The sequence below is a fragment of the Oenanthe melanoleuca genome, chromosome 1 (genome assembly GCF_029582105.1).
Source record: "Oenanthe melanoleuca isolate GR-GAL-2019-014 chromosome 1, OMel1.0, whole genome shotgun sequence".
In the NCBI taxonomy this organism is placed as follows: domain Eukaryota; kingdom Metazoa; phylum Chordata; class Aves; order Passeriformes; family Muscicapidae; genus Oenanthe; species Oenanthe melanoleuca.
Genome location: NC_079333.1, coordinates 55,334,980 through 55,349,459, shown reverse-complemented (window position 1 = coordinate 55,349,459; position 14,480 = coordinate 55,334,980). Strand labels below are relative to the sequence as shown.

The window sequence follows — 14,480 nt, the reverse complement described above, 5'->3', positions numbered from 1 at the left end:
GAGCCGGGCAGCCTCCCCGGGCCGCCGAGCGCCTTCCCCCCGCCCGCCCGCGGCGGGACTGCGGGGCCAGCCCGGGCTGCGCCGCCGCTCCGCTCCCTCCCCGCGCGGCGCGGAAGGACAACACCTCGAACACGGTGCGAGCGCAGCAGGATCTGCTGTTGCTTGGTTAATTCCCATCTGTGCTTCGTTTCCAGCGAGAGCAGCGGTTTTGGTGTAGGGACCGGGTTAAAACTAGTTCGCTCTCTCAGCAGTTTTGAGTGTAGTTGAAGACGTGTGGTGGATTGAAGTGTCCTGCTTCTGTGCGTCCTTTGGAGGACTTGTCTCAACTCCTTTGTGCTGGGCGAATTCCGCTCTTTGAGACTTAATTCTGCAAAGGACGGTCAGTGTTTGCGAGATAACTTAGAAGAAGCAGCTCGCTTTAGCTGTGAGTTTCTAACTCAATCACTGTATACTTTATCGTGCTAACACTTATGAAAAGAGAAAGCGCCACTCCTCCCTCCCGAGGCAAGAAAACACCACACTCCCTTTTCATGAACTTGTCAGTGTGATAGTAATGGAGTTCTAGCCGCAACAAAATTGAGGTGTTTTGTGTCAGTTTACCGCTCTGCAGACAGAGGACGTCTGTGCAGCGCACTAAGTAATCCTGCTGGCAGGAACAAATTTCTTTAGTTCTCTCTGAATTGGTTAGGTAGTTTCAGTACTTTGTGGTTCAGAGGTAGACATTCAGGCTTCAGGAAGCTGAGCTCAAACAGTGTGTGTAACCTCCTGTACTCTGTATGCAGCTGGTGTGTTTCAGCAGGTGCTTCAGAGCTGTTTTCTTTTGGCTGCTTTTCGTAGTATGCAGGTTTTAAAAGATTTACTGGTTCTTAATGGAGATTTGTTGCTTACTGCATGCTTATGGTATGCATCTTAGTAAGTCATTCTAGCACTCCTCTTTCTCTCTGCTAAAAATAAGTGACTAATATTAGAACAGTTAAGTGATTATTCTTACTAGCAGCAGACAAGTTCACAGTAGCAGCCACTTCTAAAGTTTTTTTGATTGGATTATAGAATGGCTTTTCTGGAGATCATATTTTAGACAGTTTTTTTTTTTTTTAATATTAAGCAGTGGATAAAACTGTTGGAAATAAGTGCTTAGGCAAGATACATAAAAATTCAATTAAGTTCATACAGAAATTTACTTGCTTTCTAAAACTTTCAGAAGCTTTTCGCTGATGCTGTGTAGTGGCCAGATGCAGTTCCTAAAGTGTTGATCATAAAATTACTGGCTTGTCTCTTCATATAGTGTCACTTCTTGAAACTCAATTTCTTATAATTTTTTTCTGGCATTCTCTAACTTCATGGTGCACTTCTTTCTGGGATACTAATATTGGTGTACTACAAATGGAACCCTTTGGTTGCTTGACTTGTTTCAGAGTATTTTTGTTTAGTAATATAACTTGTGGTGCTAAAGGCTCTTCAATCAAACCACCTTTTGCTTACTTTGACACTGCTAGAATATTTAAAATGCTCATAGCATTCCTAGTAATTTCAAAAATTGGGGGCCAGGATTATGTGGGAGGCTGCATAATAAGACCCTACAAGCATGTAGTGATTTAATCACTTGGAACAGATTCAAGGAAATTGCACTCATCTATTGAGACTTGAGTATTTTTATGAGCACTCTGCAGAGAGTTAGCAGTTATGAAAGGGAGAGTTATTTGGACATCATGAGAAATCCTTTGCAGTGACTTGGTGTGTATGTGACATATGAGACAGGTTATCAATGTTCTGAACGAGATGCCCACATAACAGCAAAGCTGTCAGAGCTGTCCTGGTTAGTGTGGCTTCCTGGAGTTCCATGTAAGCTGGGAAGTCTGCTCAAGAAGCTGAGTAAATAGACTTTAAGCCAGATCAGTTTGTGTGCTTGTATGCTTGGCAGTGCTTGAACAAGCTGATTTAAAACTAGCAATTAGGTGATTAGGGAAATAATAGCAATTGTAGCATAGGTAATAGTCCTAGTTGATCGGGACTACTGTAAGGTAGTGCTAAAGTTCCTTTCTTGCCCTGTCTTACAGTTCTGTTTTGTTTCTTAGGCCATACTTCCACTCTTCTGCAGAGACTTTCTCAGTCTAGTTGCTCTTCTCCTGGAATATCTCTTGGTGCTTACAGGTGTGATGTTGTTTGGGAGTAAGGGACTGAATAGCTTCAAGCTCTTTTGCTTCACAGCCTCACAGAAGGCATGGATATTTGAATCTGTTTCCCTCTCATGGAAGGAGAAAAGCATCATAAATAAGAATTAATACAGGAGTGCATGTGTGTTTCTTCCTAATTAAAGTCAGTCTTCAGCTTAGGTGGCTTTTTAAAGTGAATAATGTAGTCTAAAATAAACAGATGCGGTCTAAAATAAACATACTCATGGTAACTTAGAAATGCTTCTTGTTAAGGCTAAAGTTTGGTATCGTGTACTTGGTGTTTACTTCTAGTAAACTTAGCCTGATCCTCTATTTTGTGCACTTAAAATTGAGTTGTAAACTAGCCTTGAGAGTATGTTTCAGTTTAAGCAGCTTTGATTTTTTTTTTCTTCCACCCAAGAGCCATACTTTAAACTGTCTCAGAAATAGTCTTAAACATTGGCTTTATGAAATCAAATCAGCTCTATCTGGACAGGGCATGGCAGTAGTCTTTGTAAATGGTCTAGTAGATTTAGAGGAAAGCCTTAGGGTTCTTGTCATGCTTTCATGGCTCACTTGCCAAGTTGCTTTTAAGAAATGCTTACTGTCTTCTAATAAGTATTGGTGTCAGCCCAAGCTCTTGCAGTGTAAGGTATGGTCTGATGTTTATTTCCTGCCTAATAGAACTGTGGATAGTATCATGCCTGTAGATGACTAATCCTTTGGTTTCTTAGCAAATTCCTCATATTGTTGCCTAAAATAAGGTTTGCTGTTTTAATTGCAGCTGACTTCAACTAATAAAACACAAAAAGTCTGCAAGTATCTAACCTTGCAGCGGTGAGTTGTTGCTGCTCAGTTGATTCAGGCATGTATTTTCCATTTTCAGGGTAAGGAAATGTTAAAAATTACTTAAAGTGCCTTGTCTGAGGACTTACTCAGCTTCTCTGTAACTTCTTCAATAACCTTAAGAGATTTATTCTTTGATAAAATATAAATATACAGGTGTTTTATTTAGTGAAATAATAATGGTTTATAAGCATGCAACTAGTCAGTCTCCTAGGAATGACGTGAGGGAGTTACTGAACTATTAAACTCGATAATTGGGAAGTTATATTGTTATGCTAATTACAGCCTCCCAAATGAGATAAATACCATAGGTGAGGTAGCCATTATTAATCCACCACTGGAGCAGTGAAAGTTTGACGTTTCTAATATTAAAGATCCCTTTCTTTTAAAGACAGGAGTTTGGAGCAGTCACTTAAAATCTTCTGGTGTAACTTAAGACTGAATCTTGGTGTGGTTGTGCTGCTGAGGTCAGGAAGCCTAGGAAGAATGTAGGCAGTTCCCTTGATAGGGACTTTTAGACGAGGTGGTGAGGATGCCTGGCCAGCTGCAAATGACTGAAATGACAGAATTGTGGAGGATAGATGCCAGGCTAATGGTAGCAGTCAGTAAGACTTTCATAAGGGAAAGTCACACTTCACATTTGTCAGTTGTTTGAGACAGTCTCATTTGGAGAAGACTTTATCCCAAATGGATATTCTTGGTTTAATTTTTCAAAAGAAGTTTGTGAAGGTCATCATGCAAGGCTCAAAAAGCAGGTTTCTGTGGAATGCTGTGGGTTGTTTCTTTATTCTGGACATTCATTCCTACTTTTATTTGAAAAAATGGTAATTTTTCAGAGTTAAGTCCCTTGGTGTTCTATGCTGGAGTTATTTCTTATTTGGCTGTTTATATGGAACTGAACAAGCACTGAATAGCAAGAAGAGTTCAGTTCTAAGTTATTTGTGGTGCAAAAAGTGAAGGCCATTTGAAAGCTTCCATGTTTTTGGAGCAAGTTGAGTCATAACAAGTAAAATTGATCAGAGATGAATGTAAGACTTGGAAATCCTAATTTAATACAGACATCACATGGACTGTGAGATCAATTGCCCTGAGATTTGAGATGTTTAGAGGTATTGGAAATTTTTTTAGGACAGTTTCTCCTATACACTAAAAACTGGTGAATTCTGGGAAAAGGAATATGCTGTTATGCCACTGCCCAAATACACTGCAAGTCTACATTTGCAGTGCAGTGTGCTTTGCTCTTTCCCCTGGTTCCTTCACCAAGCCTCCTCAGAAGGAGTATGAAATTACCTTCTAGAAGGAGAAAGACCTTTATAGAAGATTCAGAAGTTAAGGAGGTACTTGGCTATCTTCAAGCTATCGTAATTGATTTTGATTTTGTTAGAAATGGTAGCTGCAAAGTAGCAGGCTCCAAACAAGAAGTTGTTAACAAAAAGGTTGTTATACTGTGGAACCCTTTGCTGCTTGATGTATTAGCCATATAAAAAGGGTTTGGACACTTTGAGGAGTGTGTGTTGGGGACCCTCTTTGCTCTTTTTGTGAGTGAAGATAAACCCTTTTGCTTGGAGTGTTGGTGAGGCACAAATAACTGGAGGCTGAGAACATTCTGGTGAGAACTGCAGTAGAGCTTGTCTTACTCATAAACCTCTCTGCATCCAGCACTTGTATGTTACCTTTAGTGGCCTGTACCAGGTGTCTGATCTCAGCTCTGATCTGCTGTGATTCCTGTGATTTTTGGCTGAATCACTGTTGTTAAGTATGGACTGTCGTGATTAATTTTATGTTGAAGGCTTGCATTGGTAATTGTCATGAACTTGCTTGAAGATGCCTAAAAAATTGTAACTTTTAAAGCCTAATGTTTATTTTACTGTGTGTTGTATCAGATCCTACAAAACAGTTCTGGTGTTCATGGTTTCATTTACTTAACTGCTCTCAGGTGCAGTTCCACTAGGTTGTGGAGCCACCTGCTTAGTCTGAGCTCTTGCTAAGCAAATTGCAATTCATCCCAGGAGATGTGGCAGATTGGTCTCCTCAGTACATCTGTATAAAGTGCATATTGAAAACTATGGGAAAGTGTCTGTTGGGGCTATAACTTGTCTCATTTCTAGTGTTGCTGTTACGGTCTTTGCTTTGCAGGGGCACACGTGTTCATAAACAGGAGAGAACTGTATTAAGGCAAGCAGTGTAAAAGTTACAAATGTGAAGTACTTGTCAGCAAGTTTCTGTTCTGTTTTCTTGTTTCTGCCCTTTTGAAGTAAAGGATGTTCAAGGAATTCAAATTGTATTGAATGTGTGTGCATAGCATGAAATTACAGTAGGCCTTAGTTTAAGGCAAACTTTTTGATAATAGCTTCTCCTTTTAAAAAAGATGTAGCTTATAGGGCTGTTAAAGAGGTCTATGACAATAAATGGTGGAAAAACATTGTACATGTTCTTTCCCATAGTAAGTACAATATCAATTTTATTCCACCAATAATAAAGAATATAGACATTAGTGATTACAGCTGTTACTACCAGCTGCATTATGTACCAAGTTTTGTGTCTTCTGATGATCTGAACTTGAATAATTGTGAAAATCTGGTTAAGGGACAAAAATGCTGTTGTTGTATACAGAGTATAGTGATAGTGAAAGCTTGGATATTACTGTGACATTAATAAGTTGATCAGAATGTTACCGCCATGTAGTGCTGGCTCCTTATTCTCTTGTACACCATTGTCTGTGTTCTGACTCAGCACTGTTCTGCATTGCTAAGCCCCTAGGTCTGGAGAAGAATGATGTGGCCAGTCCAATTTGACAGTCAAAGCAAGCAAGGATGTGTCTAGGTTGTCTTCCTCTTTTTGTTTCAGATGATGAGATTAACTGCTTTTACCAGCAGAGTAATAGCAGACGTGGAGTGGCCATGCATATATAAAATTCTAGTAGAGTATGGAGAATGGGTAGAAAAACATGTTGATGCTCTGGAATGGTTGCCCTGGGACTAGAAATTTAAGATGCTTGTGATAGGGCTTTCTTGGCCTTTTGTGAAGGTCTGCTGATACTTTTTTTTCATTCTCTAAAACATAGGTGAACTGAAGTTAGTGTGGAGAGAGGGATGCTGTTTGGAAAACCTCGCGGAGAGGTTTCTAGTCTGTCTCTGAATTTCATTGGTATCATGATGCTTTCTTTTAATGTATCAGAATTGTAAATATCCATATAGTTGGTAATATGAGGAGCATTTCCAAACATATGCTGAACTCCTTCAAGCAAGATAGACAGACCTTGTCTATATATCTTGGCTATCAAACTGGTGAATAATTTAATAATAATTTATTAGCTTAGAAGCAGTAGCTACTGAGTGTTGCCTAAAATCTAAGGTACTTAGACAACTAATTTTGTCAGCTGCTATAGGAAATAGATTGCCTTTTTTGTGCTGATGACATTGTTTTATAGATGTGCAGTAAAACAAGGCTTTGTAAAAGTTCCAGTTAAATGCCAATTAAGAATACTGACAATGTGCTGATGTTCCTGTATTGGTTGTGCCTGATTTTGGTCAGAAGTGTGTATCAGTAATTTGATCAGCCCCAAGATAGCTCTCAGGAAAAGGTGCTGATCAGAATCTGAGTCATGGATAACTCTGAGGGTTTTCTACTACTGAACTTGGTCACCGTTGTGACTGGGGAAGATTTCCACCATAACTGACTTCCAGCATTCTTTCTATAAGGCTTGATGTGTAAGCCTTGTCTTTTTCCTTAGGCTCTGATGTTCCACATTTAGTACTTGGCTTTCTTCTTTAAGCAGCACTTCCATCAGTGTTAGAGAGCATTGAGAGCATGAGTAATTTTTAATGAATCCTAGGTGTTGCCAAAACCCTCCCTGAGTTCTACACCAAAATCTTGGCAACAGGAGCCAAGACACAACCTGGCAAGAAGAATGTTGAAGCTGTTGAGTGCTGAGAGGTCTACAGGCAGGATTATTTGGAAGTACAGTAGCAGGGAAGACTAAAACAAATGATGTCTCAAATAAGTGTTGATGAGGAGTGGCTGAGGGAGCTGTGGTTGTTTAGCCTGGAGAAAAGAAGGCTCAAGGTAGACTTTATCACTTGTTACAACTGCCTGAAAGGAGGTGGTAGTGAGCTGGGAGTATTTTCTCCCAGGTAATGAGTGACAGGTCAAGAAGAAATGGCCTCAAGTTGCATCAGGGGAAGTTTAGCTTGGCCAGTGAAGTGGTTGAGTCACCAACCCTGGGAGTATTTAAAAAGGCATGTAAATATGGCACTTGGGGGCATGTCTCAATGAGAATGTGACAGCTGGACTTGGCAATTACAGAGGTCTTTTCCAACCTAATGTTTCTCTCATTTGTTCTATTAATAAAACTTGAAGCTGTATTTATGCAGCTATGTTAAAATTGTGTAATTGGTTTGAAATGTTGTTTTTCTTATTGGTGGCTCTTACACTCCATCAAGTTTCTGGCAAGGCAGCCTATTGATGTGCAGATCTGTCTTAACAGTATGTGGACTGTACAAGTAGGATTGGAGAATAATGTTAAAATGTTGATTTGGATTTTGTGTTTGATAAGTTATTATTGAGAGACAGCAGAACCTATTTTTAAATTGCAGTGTTGTTGTTAAAGAAATTGCACATAGTTATAGAGTAGCTTGGGTTGGAAGGGACCTTTAACGGCCATGTAGTCCAACTACCTGCCATTAGGAGTGACATCTTCAACTAGATCTGGTGGCTCAGAACCCCTTGAATGTTTCCAGGAAGGGATCATCTGTCACCTCGGTGGGCAACCTAACCTTTCCAGTGTTTCACCACTATAATCATAGAAAATGCCTGCCTTATGTCTAATATGAATTAATGTTTTAACATAAAAACATCACCCCTTAGCCTATCACAAGAGGCACTGCTATAAAGTTGTCCCCATCTTTCTTGCAAGCCCCCTTTACACAAACTCACCATCTGATGGGTCACTGTACAATTTGTGTGCCACTGCAGCTTTGTTACAGTCACAGACCATCTTAAACAACTTTAAATTATTAAAACATTTAAGCTGATCAGAGAAGCCCGATTTCTATGCTTAACACTATTTGGTTTGATGCAATAGCTGTTCTCAGTATTTGAATGTGATGCTACTCTTGATCTAGTCTTCACCTAAAAATGCTTTATGAAATAATACATCACTTGAATACCTTCAGAGGCACTGGGGCCATGGAGTGAGAAAGGGAATTGGTTTCTGCAGCTGCAGTTTCTTTTCAAGTCGCCAGTTGAGAATATTTTTTGTTAAGACGACTTCTTGGAAGTGAGTGTTTAATGTCTGAGATAATGAGATGTTCTTCAGCCATAAAATTGCCTAACTGTATTAAACTGCGTATGTGAAAAATGTAACTGTTCTCTCAATGCAGGGCCTTTTTCAAAGTAGCAGATGCTATGTCTAGGGAGATGTAGTTTGTAAAATCATCCCTGCACTAACCTGGTGTTATAAATAGTTAAGTATAATAAGTAAGATGTAGGTGACATATGTGATTGAGTGGTGACATGTGAAGTCCTTCTGTTTTACAAGTAATGCTAGTGATTCAGATCCTTGATTATGTTTTATTTAGTAGTGGAAGGGATTTTAGGTCTTTAAAAAAACGAGACATTGTACAAAAGAAATACAATTTATGAATGCCATTTTGCTAAGTAGATGCAGCAAGGCATTTTAATACAGGAATCAAGTCTTTTCTTGTTTTTCGTTGTTGTATCCTTGTTAGTAGGAGTTTTTACCTTTATAATTATGATTATTTCTCAAATGCAGTGCCAGTTTGGCATCTGTGTAGAGGCACTTGATACTTACCTCAGAGTACACAAAATGGTATCTAGATTAATTGTATGGCAATCTACAAGCAAATTATATTATTGAGTTAGTGTTGAAAAAAGCTGTAATGAGATTTTTGCTAGACAAGGTAGCATCCTTCCAGGAACATCTCATAGTGGAAGTTCTGGATAACATTTTGACCTTGCCACAATTTCCCTCTGAGGTTTCAAGTTTGTGAACATTCATGATTTGGTTTTAGCTTTATCAGGAAATGATTGCCATAAAGGAGTGCTGGGGAGCATCACATTAAGCACTACAGATAAGAGTTTAAAAAAAAAAAAAAAAAAAAAAACCTCAGCAAATTAACTCAAGCTTTTAGTGTAACAAAGACTTTAATGCAGTGGGACAGATTCTAGTGGATGCATTTCAGCCACATTTGTCCTGATAAGTAAAAAACTTGAGAACACATATGAAGACATCAGGCGTCCCAACTGTGAAATGTCCATCTGTGCTACAACTACCTGAAAGGAGGCTATAGTTACATGGGGGTTGGTCTTTTCTCTTAGAAGCTTCAGGATAAGAGGAAATGGCTTCAAGTTGTACCAGAGGAGGTTTAAATTCGATATGAGGAAAAATTTCTTCAATTGGAAGGGTTGGAAGCATTGGAAGAGGCTGCCAAGGAAAGGGGTTGGATCACCAACCCTAGAGATTTAAAAGATGTGTAGATGTGGCACTTAGGGACATGGTTTAGTGGTGGACTTAGCAGTACTGAATGAAAGTTTGGACTTGGGTCTGAGGTCTTCTCTCAACCTAAATTAAGGATGCTGCTTATCTTATCAGCAAGCCAACAAACTGAATATTTAACTTATATTTGCTCTCAGTGTGGCGTGCATTTATTTCTCTCCCATTCATCTGCTGGGCTTTAGAAAATGTGATCTTGTATGTCCTCCAAAAATCACATTTGTTTCTAATTATCTTCAATTCAGTTCTTATTCTAGGCCTAAGACTGAACTCTATAGGATAAAAATGTTAGAACAGGATAATGGATCTGATTTTCTCCAGTAGTTAATCTATTTTAAGTGCACACTTGACTGAAATAGCTTCTGGTTAAGCACCACTATATATATGGGGTTTCACTCAACATTGCAAGAGTTGTAGAACCGTGAATGAATGTTCACTATTGCTACTTTTTTAGGCATACTTGAGTAAGTTTAGAAAGTTAACAGGTTGTTGGTATTTTCCTAGGATTCTTTAAAAGTGATACTAAGCATCATGAGTTAACAAAGAAAGTAGATGAATAGGAGAACTTCACCTTCCCCTAGAGGGGACTCCAAGTTTTGCTACAACCTAGGTTATTTCTGGTAAAAGACATTGAAACAAGTTCTCAGTTAAAAAATCTCAGAGCTTTTCTGTTGTTGTTGTTGAAATGTGAATTTCCATAGTATAACTGTTTGTTTCTGATGGGAACTCTCTGGCCATCCTGCCAGAAGTCAGTCAGGCAGATCAACCTGATCTACTATCAAGGTTAGCTCTGTTTTGTTTTTAGAGTTGATTTTCATGACCTCCAATGAGGGTTCCGCTGACCTAAATTATTCTATGATTTAATCTGCACTTAGTCATGGTTAACTACAAATGTCTTGAGTTTCAGGCAACAAGAACCTAAAAACTGTGTGCAGTTAAGCCCTTCCTCACAGACTGGGGGGAGGGCCCTTGTTTTGTTACCTTAGCCAATTACCCCAAAGTGGGCGTCGGTATGTTTCTGTATTGCTTTTACCCTGTGAAGTAGTGGGATGATCTGTTCTGATTGCAAAGAAGTTGCTATCTACATATTAATTTAACACAGACTTTGCCTTTGTCCTGAAAGATTGATGGAGTGGGTATGATCTATGAGAGACTGCTAAAGCACTAAAGCACTCAAGCACATAACTGGAATGACATATCTTCTCCTGAGAATAGCTATCTAAATTACAGCAGGACAATACTCCTTATTAACTGAAATTCGTGCCAAGTTTTGCCTGGTTTGGTGGTTTTCCTACATTAAAAAGCTTAAGTAACCTCAAGTCACTTTCATGTTTACTGACACAAGCATGCCTTTAACTGGTTTAAACAGATTTGTTTTAGTGATCCACTGTAGTGATCAGTAGTTAATTTAAATTACTAAAACCTTAGTGATTTAGGTAGTATCTTCCTAAAGAAGAAAAGGGACCCACGTTCACATATTGTTTCTTCCATACGCTCCCACAGTTGAACCACACTGTTTGCCAGTTTACCTAGTAATTAGGTAAATTGTATTCTAAGTAAATCTGTAAGGAGCCCTTAGCTGTACTATTGCAGGCTGAAATTAGGTGTTTTATTTTTTTAATACCAGGTAAATTCTCCCACCCTGATACCTCTGTATCTATTTCTGAGATTGTAAGTCTATCCTACTTCATGGCTTCTCTCTTCTTTCCAAAAGTCTTTATTGGCATCTAGGAAAGTCTTCTGTCTTGAGATATCTTGTTCTGGGAAGTCACTAGGCCGGGGAAATAGGATTTTGAAAGGAGTGCCTAGACTCTGAGATGAATTCTCCTCAAAAGTTTTGTTGAATCAAGATTCTTGACTCTGTGTTCTATTTTAAGAATTTCTGAATTGAAGTAAGTATTGCTACTTCCCTTTCCTATTTCTGTTGAAAAGGAATTACTTTTTTATAGAAAAGTAGACCATGAGGTAGAGTATTTGCTGCATGTTCTGAATGCTGAGAAGAGGCAATTGGAGTAGGTATATTTGCCTAGAGTTTGTTAGTGATCTGATCACCATACCTTGCTGGATGAATGGCTACATTTGTAATAGTATGTTAAGGTACTGTAGTTCTAAATGCTTTTCAGTGATTGTATTTCACCTCTTTTACAGAAATGTTACGAACAAAAACAGTACAAAAATGGACTCAAGTTCTGCAAGATGATCCTTTCTAACCCTAAATTTGCTGAACATGGAGGTAACTGCAGACTCAAGACTTTTTTTTTTTTTTGTCTCCTGTCAAGAGCTTAAATGCACTATTAGTCTGTATCATACTATTGGGAAAGAAAAGAGACTGTTGTGGTGTGTGATTCTGTTGTTATGACTGTATAATTACTCTGGATTTTCAGTCTTTGTGCATTCGGATGAGGTTTCTACTCTGCTTCAGTCAAACACTCCTGGTGCAATGGGATGTTGAAGATGAAAAATATATGGTGGAGGCTACACTTTGTTGAAGTTTCCAGCTTATCTTTCTAGGTTTTTGGGTCAGAATGCTGATGTGGGTTTTTCTTACATTCCTATTTAAAGCAAGCCCAGCCTTTTTTTGAATATTATATGAACGTGTTCTGCCAATAAATTAAAAACGTGGAGGGTTCTTTTGTCAAGTTCATAGTCTTATACTTTCTGTGCTGCATACCAAGTTGCTGCCTAAAGGGAGCAGAGCTAAGTGTAATACTATTGCTGTTAATACGTGAAGCTGAAGACAGAATCTGGTGATCCTGCTCTGATAAATATTGTAGGAAACAGGGTGGCAGTGTATTGCTTCTATTTACATCTGTTAAATTCTATTTACATCCTCAATAGGATACTGTAGTCTTACTGTATTACAGGTTTCTGTTACATTATTCAGACCCTCTTTTCTGATACAGAGAATTTTTTGGGTTTTTTGTTATTGTTGAAGCAACCTTACAGAGTGTTCATCTACTGTGTCAGTAAAATTACTTTCCTATTTGGTGTTGTCAAATCTTGTCAGTGTTTGACTAATCCTTTTCATGCTTCCATCCATGCCTGCTATTTCTTTGTTGTCTTCATTACTTCCCTAGAGATAAAAGTAGTTTTTTTGTTGCTTCAAAGCTAGAGTGGTTTGTTCAGCTTTGACCTAATGCATGTGTCTCTACTAGCACTTCTGTTTTTATGTCTCAGTATACAGATCAGTCTTTTCTGCTCTTGCTACCTCTTAAACTTTTCCAGGACAGCTAGCTTCCTTGGCAGTCCACATACTATGAGGGCTTTGAACCCTAATGACTTTGAAGCTAGGGAGTAAAGCCTGAAATGAACAGCTGAAGCAGAACTAAGCCAGCGAAATAATCTGATGGAAAGCTGTACTTGTCACACTTAGCCTCAGAGAAAAGGAGTTTCAAAAGTTTAGTGAGAAGGTGGCAAAACAGATTGGTGTGGCTGGGCAGTTATCTCCCTGGTATGGGAAGGCAGGATTAGCTTACTTCCATTCCCACAATGTGGATATTCTTTTTAAAACATTTTATTCTTTGAAAGGTACTCTGACTTCCTCTGTTCTTACAGTATGGATGTAGGACTACTGAAAAACAACCAAAAAAAAAACCCCATTGACTAATTTTGGGTCATCATTCACTTACAGGTGTATTGTGTAGAAAAAGTGTTAAATGGGTCTATCAATAAAACTTCAAACTGCTGTTACAGCTGACCTTGAGATCAGTCTGTTGCCATTAATACTGGAGAGGAGGTTGTAGCTGGAGGAAAACCTCATGAAAAAAGTGACTAATCTTCTGTCAGGAACCTAAACAAGTGGCTTCTTATTTAACAAAAAAACTGAAGTATTAATCTGGAACAGCTTTCAAGCATAGTGCATGCATGACATGCAGCTTGCTTGTCTACTGTGTGCCTTGAAGAATGGGGAAAGAGGGAGGGTAGTCATACCAATGTACTGTTTGAAATCTTGTGCCTCTGAGAATGTTGATTAAAATGTTATTGCATTGAGATCTCTTACATTCCTAATATGGTAGCAGTAAATATGCTTCCCTTAACTAATACTTTATAATAAGTCTGTAATAGGGGAACTGATTGTGACAGTTTTGTATCTTGTGGTGTGACCCAGCCTTTTTTTCCCTTGGTCTTTGCATCTGGAACTTTAATACACATTGAGGAGCTCTCTAAATTTGCTTTAGCTTATTGTTAACATCATCAAAGTGAGCTAAGTGTATTTTTAAATTAATAAAAGTTTTTTGTCTGTGATGATCACATCTGTTTGATGCTGCTCAAGTGGTCTTTTTCAGACCAGTTTCAAGAAAGAAAATGCTTCCATGTAATAGTCTTCAGCTGTGCTAGGTTGCTATCCTGGTCTAAATTATATTTTAATGGGGGACTTCACTATGTAACAATTTCAAAGGATATCTGCACTGTGAAGCTGGCATATGGGAAGTCAGAAACTCAGGTATCTGATACTTCTTCCAGAGACACTTGCGATGAAAGGACTGACCTTGAACTGCTTAGGGAAGAAGGAGGAAGCATATGAATTTGTTCGTAAAGGACTTCGTAATGATGTCAAGAGTCACGTCTGTATCCTTTGTAGTACAAAACCTGATTGTTTTGGTATGGCACGCTATTGATGGAAATCTAAGATGCTGAGATTGTGACAAGGACTTCTGATGCACAAAATGCTAAGTTTTCCCTTTTGTCAATGGATCAAGTAAAGCTCTGTATTTTTCCTTACTGTAAAATCTGGAGTCTAATTGAGGTTACAGACGGGCAAGAGAGGAAAAGTAGAAAGTATACACAAATTCCATTGTTAGAATGAAACACTTACATGAGTAAGTGTACGAAGTACTGTAATTATGGCAGCATGTTTTAAGCAGTAAGTCTGTGACTAACTCTTACAGTCTGGAGTTTGGATAATTTAGTTTCTATAATGATGCTCATGGGGTTCTGAATATGACTTAAGCAGTAACAGCTCATGT

The 14,480-nt window shown here is 38.6% G+C and overlaps 1 protein-coding gene across 3 annotated transcripts in view; it reads left to right on the top strand.

Moving 5' to 3' along the window:
- The window catches only part of NAA16 (N-alpha-acetyltransferase 16, NatA auxiliary subunit), a 61,764-nt gene that overhangs the window by 638 nt on the left and 46,646 nt on the right, over positions 1-14,480 (top strand). For all 3 annotated transcript variants that reach the window (XR_008840675.1, XM_056493705.1, XM_056493695.1), the window contains exons 2-3: positions 11,662-11,746; positions 13,978-14,082. Coding sequence is in view for 2 of the 3 variants with exons in the window: in XM_056493705.1 (XP_056349680.1) it covers positions 11,662-11,746; positions 13,978-14,082 (190 nt within the window). In the remaining variant the exon portion in view is untranslated. The remainder of the gene's footprint in view (positions 1-11,661; positions 11,747-13,977; positions 14,083-14,480) is intronic.